The following is a 5,166-nucleotide window of genomic DNA, read 5'->3' as shown; positions in this document are numbered from 1 at the left end:
GTTTTACTGTCCGGTTCTAATATCCCATAATTTATAGGAATAATAGAATAAAAATGATTAAAATTAGATAAGAATTATGATTTAAAATTTAAATTAAACCAATGGACCTAAAATTCGGATCAGATTCTAATATAGATAACTTGTATATTAAGATAGAGGGTTTTGTATCGTTATAAATACACCATATTGATCTCCCTCGTTTTAATCATTAAAATTCGTAGGATTTTTGTACATATAATTCAGCAGATTTGTAAATTAGTTAGAAAATTCATTGTATGTCATAATTCGTTGATTCTGGACTTTTCGGCAAGGTCTTTTCATTCTCTACAACTTTCGTGTTTCGTATTTTCCAAGAAAGCGTCGTTTAGATGGTCAAAAAGGTCAATTTCAGATCTGGTCAGGTTTGAAGGTAAGTTTTCGATCAATCTTGCTAGTGTTTTCAAAATTATGTGTTAAGCGTTTATCTTTGATTATTAAAACTTGGGCTAAGTGATGATATATTTGAAAGTATTATGTATTACAAGTATAGATATTGTTATATCTATGTGGTGTCTAGACGATAATTCTGAATTTTTGATTTGTGTCATGGTTTGTGAAAATATCGAATAATAAATTAGGACCGCAGTCACCGGATTGTAGTCACTAGGTTGTAGTGGTCGTGGCATGAATTATGGGTTCTGAATTATTATTATTTATGTGTTATGTGTATCGTATATATCGAATAAGAATAAGAATATGTATCGAAAGTGTTTGTTTTGTATATCGTATCGTAGAGATTATCGTATTTTGTTATGTGTGTGTTACTTGTCTTACTAGTTGGATCGATTGTATGCTTGATGGGCTTCGCAGCTCATCCTTTTAATGTTTCAGGGTTTCACCTAAGATTCGAGTTGGATATCATTGGAGTTCGAGGACTTGTGATCGGACTATAATGACTTTTGGACCGCTTCCGTTAACTGCGCTTTTGTAATAGGCACCTTTGTAATATATTTTTGGATCACTAAATTGAATTATATTTTAGTTTTGATTTAGAATTAATAGTACAGAAGTGCGGGCTGTTTCACCAGTCATACAAATTACAACTCATCGGAGCATCAATTGAATACAAAAAAAACAAAAATAACAACTCATTGGAGCATCAATTGAACCAAAAAAGACAAGCTTAACAGTGTGATTAATATGCCTATATACATATATTTGGCCTACAATATCTATCCGTTCTTCTGGGACTGCACAAAGCTCAATTTTACGTGGAAATCAGAAAAAACTAGCCAACAAAAGGAGCTTTCTATATATCTAACTAGCACATCTGCCATAGGAATTTTACCATGAATGCTGATTGAGTATGAAACTTTAATGCTACATCTTTATACAGTTTTACTGGAAAATAGAACTAGAGGGTCCGATCCGACTCACATTTTGAACTGGAGAGTGTAATCATTGTTCCTAAAAAGTTTGCAGATAAGAGGTACATAAATGTTATTCCATAATTCGGCTGGTAAACTAAGGTAATAACAAAGTGAATTCTAGCCAGCTTCAGTAAATATTACTCGATAAAATAATGTCGCGCCATGATGATATCATCCCTTTGTCTTACTTTTTCTTTTGTAATTGTGACTGATAGTTGCATATTTAAACTAAGTTAATAGTGCATAAAACTTGAAAAAGAGCAACTGAGATGATAAAAGGTTGTGATAAAACAACCAAAGAAAATTAGATCAACAACAAACTTGACACAGATCATATGATAAGAAAACAAGAATGCGACTTCTCGAGATACAATCCATTTTTACTGGTATAGAAGGGTACATAATCCTTATGACAAGAAAATAAAAAAGCGCCATCTTGAGATAGAGCATTTTTAATAGTAAATAGAAGGGTAGAAGGCCTAATTTCTCTTATATAGAATAGTTGTGATATTACTCTCGACATTACACATTGTATTAAGGCATGTTGGGTTAAATGGAGGGCGACTACGGGCATTTTATGTGATAAAAGTGTACCTTTGAAGTTAAAAGATAAATTTTACAGATTGGCAGCTAGACCGTCATTATTATATTGGTCTGAATGTTGGCCATTGAGACAGGCTCAAGAGCGTTTATTGGAAACGGCGAAAATGTGTATGTTGCAGTGGATTTGTGGTTGCACCATATTTGATTTTATACTGAACTAAGATTTCAGAAGAGTTCTTGGTATTAAGTCTATTTCTACGAAACTAAGGGAGGGATGTTTACGTTGGTATAAACATCTTAGGTGGAGATGTATTTCAGCCCCGGTTAAACGAGTTGAATGTATTTCGGTAAATGGGAAGAAAAAGAGAGGCACATAGGACATGTAAAGACCAATTAAGTTTGGATATGGCGGCTTTAAATCTCACAGGTAATATGACATTAGACAGAGATGCTTGGAGACGGCGTATCGGGGTATTAAAAGTCGGGTCTCGTGGTTACCACGTGATTTGTTCATAGCTTTTGATGTTGCATGAGTACATTGACATCATAACTTGTTTGTTTCATCCATTTCATAAGTTTCTTTGCTCGCGACAATGCATTCAATTCGAAATAAGTATCGTATGAATAACGACACTTGCTAAGGTATTGTATTTAAGTTATCACACATTTTTATGTACTATTTACTAAGTCGAGGTTCTTCACTGAAACAGTATCCCTACTTTAAGGATAGAGGCAGGACTGCGTACATTTTATACTTTCCAAACCCCGCTCTAAGCAGGTATATTGGATACGTTTAATTGTGTACATTTGACTTGATTTGGTTTAGTAAGAAACGAGAAAATTATTTGAGAGATAATTGGTTTTATTAATTTGAAATTCTAATAAACAAAAACTTTTACAACAATTTTATTATAACAATAATTTTGATTTCCCTGCGCGGGGAATAATTTTATTGCCATTGACGTTCATGTTTACCGGGATTAATGGGCTATACTGTTTACAGCCCATCAAAAGGCCCAAAAAGTTCACACTATTCTTCACTATTCTCTGTTTGGCTGATTCTAAAACACATCAAAATTTCAAGAAAATCAAGAAAATGCTAGGGTTAATTTCACTCCCAAATCCCCAAACCCCATTTCCAATTTCACTCAACCAATCAAACCCTACCCCAAAATCCCCATTTCCCAGATTTCAATCTCTACCCTTCACTCAAAACCTGCAAAAAAAGTTCATTTTACATGCAAACCAAGAACCCAATGGGTTAAAACCAGAACCAGATAATGAAAATGGGTTTAAAAGAAATGGGCTTGAAGATAAAGAAGATTCAAAGAAAGATAATGAAATGCCCAAGTTTAATTTCAGATGGGTTGATTTGGTTCTTGACCCGGATCCACAAAACATTGTTGCAGTTGCATTAACAGGTCTGTTGACATGGGCTAGTGTGCAAGTTTTGTGGCAGTTGTTTTTTATTTCTTTGGCTATTTTAGTTGCTGCTCTTAAGTACTCTTTTATTGCTGCTATTTTACTTTTTATTGTCATCACTCTTCTTTAGTTTGTGGAGTTATTTGTAGGTTTTCGATATTTGTATTGTGTATATAATTGATGGACAGGTGGAAGAATGCATCTTTTTGGCAATTTGAACTCATATATTATGAGTTTTAGATGATTACTATTTGGAATTTCTCGAGTTTCCTGGTGCAGATTAATAATTATTCTGTTCCTTTCGGATAACAGGAGCATCCCTATATTTACACTTCTTGAAATGCTAATGCCTATGGATCGTTAGTCCTTTTCATATGTTTATAACTTAGAAGCTGGAATTTAAATGGTTTATCTGAAATTACTATTTGGAATGATTGTATAGTTACTAGGTAATAGTGGATTTTAATACTTTTTTCCTCCAGCAAGAAATAGGAATGGAAATATAAAGAAACTTTTATTTTTAGTAATTATTAAATAGTTTAATAATATTTACTGTGAGAAATTTACTCTAGTTACTTACATGTTTTAGTAGTAATTAGCCTAGTTCTATTGCGCCTTTTGTCTATTGATTGTTTTTATTAGGTATTCGAACTCTCTATAGATTGATGCAAGTCCCAAATATTATCGAATACTTAATAATTTAGATACTTCGAATATTAATTGAGTCTCTCTTTTACGGTTGACAGTTGGAAACCCTTGGGATATGGAGTAGTGAATTTTCGCAGTTAGTCTGCCCAACTTTATCTTTTGATGTTTATATATTATATAGTTATATCTTCCCTAAAATTTTCCTGCATCATATTTGGATGAAAGAATTGCTTGAAACACATCCAAATCCAACTGCTCATAGGCATTACAATGCATCGACATTAATATTTGTAGAACAAGGAAAAATTTGATGGTCAGCATGCAGTTGATTGCTAACACCTTGTACCTTTGTTAAAAATGTTTAACTTTTAAATATCTTAATTTTAAAATGATTCATTAGTCATTACATGTGTTTAAATTGTTTGGATATGATGATAAAAAGTAAAAGGTTTGAGCAGGAAGTGTTCTTAACTGTAATGTCAATGGGAAAGAAGGAAGAGGGCCCCTGTCCTTGTTTAAGTCGTAACATTGTGACATCCGCGACCTCTTCAACAGAAACTAAACCAATACCTAGGATTGGTTATGGGCTGATAAGAAAGTCATGGTCTGCTTTCTAGTATTGAATGCTAACTTAGACTTTGTCCCAACATTCAGAATTGTTCCCCTAGTTGAACATCTCAGCTCTGATCATACTTCCTCCATTGATCATAACTTTGATGCTGATCCTTTTTTTGCTCGGTTTACAAGTCCCCCAAGAACAAATTTTCTTATGTACTCCTGTCAGAGTATTTAATCTATTACGTTATTTAGTTTGTGACCAGTTTTCTTATATAATGAGATGTTATATACTCTATGTAATTATGTATACTCTTGGATAACTACTTCAATGTTGTTATTGGGCATATATACTCAATTGTGGGTTTATTTGTAAAAAGATTGTTGCATGTCATAACATAACTTTTATTTTTATGCTATGATGGGTTTTGGAGAAGCTTATAGACTTCCTTACCATGAATAGGTATATGCTTAATTGATTTACAGACATTTGCGTGTTTTGTTTTGTTATTTTAGAATTACATTTGGTATGTGTATATAACAATAAACTCATTATTAGAGCTGTTATTTCAATGATTATGTGACCTGC

At 32.9% G+C, this 5,166-nt stretch overlaps 1 protein-coding gene across 1 annotated transcript; it reads left to right on the top strand.

Moving 5' to 3' along the window:
- The first annotated feature begins 2,999 nt into the window (after positions 1-2,999).
- LOC141695107 (uncharacterized) lies at positions 3,000-3,615 on the top strand. The gene has a single exon (XM_074499362.1). It carries the CDS (start codon positions 3,049-3,051, stop codon positions 3,502-3,504), a length of 456 nt encoding a protein of 151 aa, XP_074355463.1. The 5' UTR covers positions 3,000-3,048; the 3' UTR covers positions 3,505-3,615.
- The last annotated feature ends 1,551 nt before the right edge of the window (positions 3,616-5,166 follow it).

This window comes from Apium graveolens, chromosome 11 (genome assembly GCF_009905375.1).
Source record: "Apium graveolens cultivar Ventura chromosome 11, ASM990537v1, whole genome shotgun sequence".
Taxonomy (NCBI): Eukaryota; Viridiplantae; Streptophyta; class Magnoliopsida; order Apiales; family Apiaceae; genus Apium; species Apium graveolens.
The sequence above is the reverse complement of the archived record's forward strand: the minus strand, read 5'-3'. Positions and strand labels throughout refer to the sequence as shown.

What these genes read in the sequence shown, in the direction of transcription:
- LOC141695107 (XM_074499362.1), top strand. Translation starts at nt 3,049, where the DNA reads ATGCTAGGGTTAATTTCACTCCCAAATCCCCAAACCCCATTTCCAATT.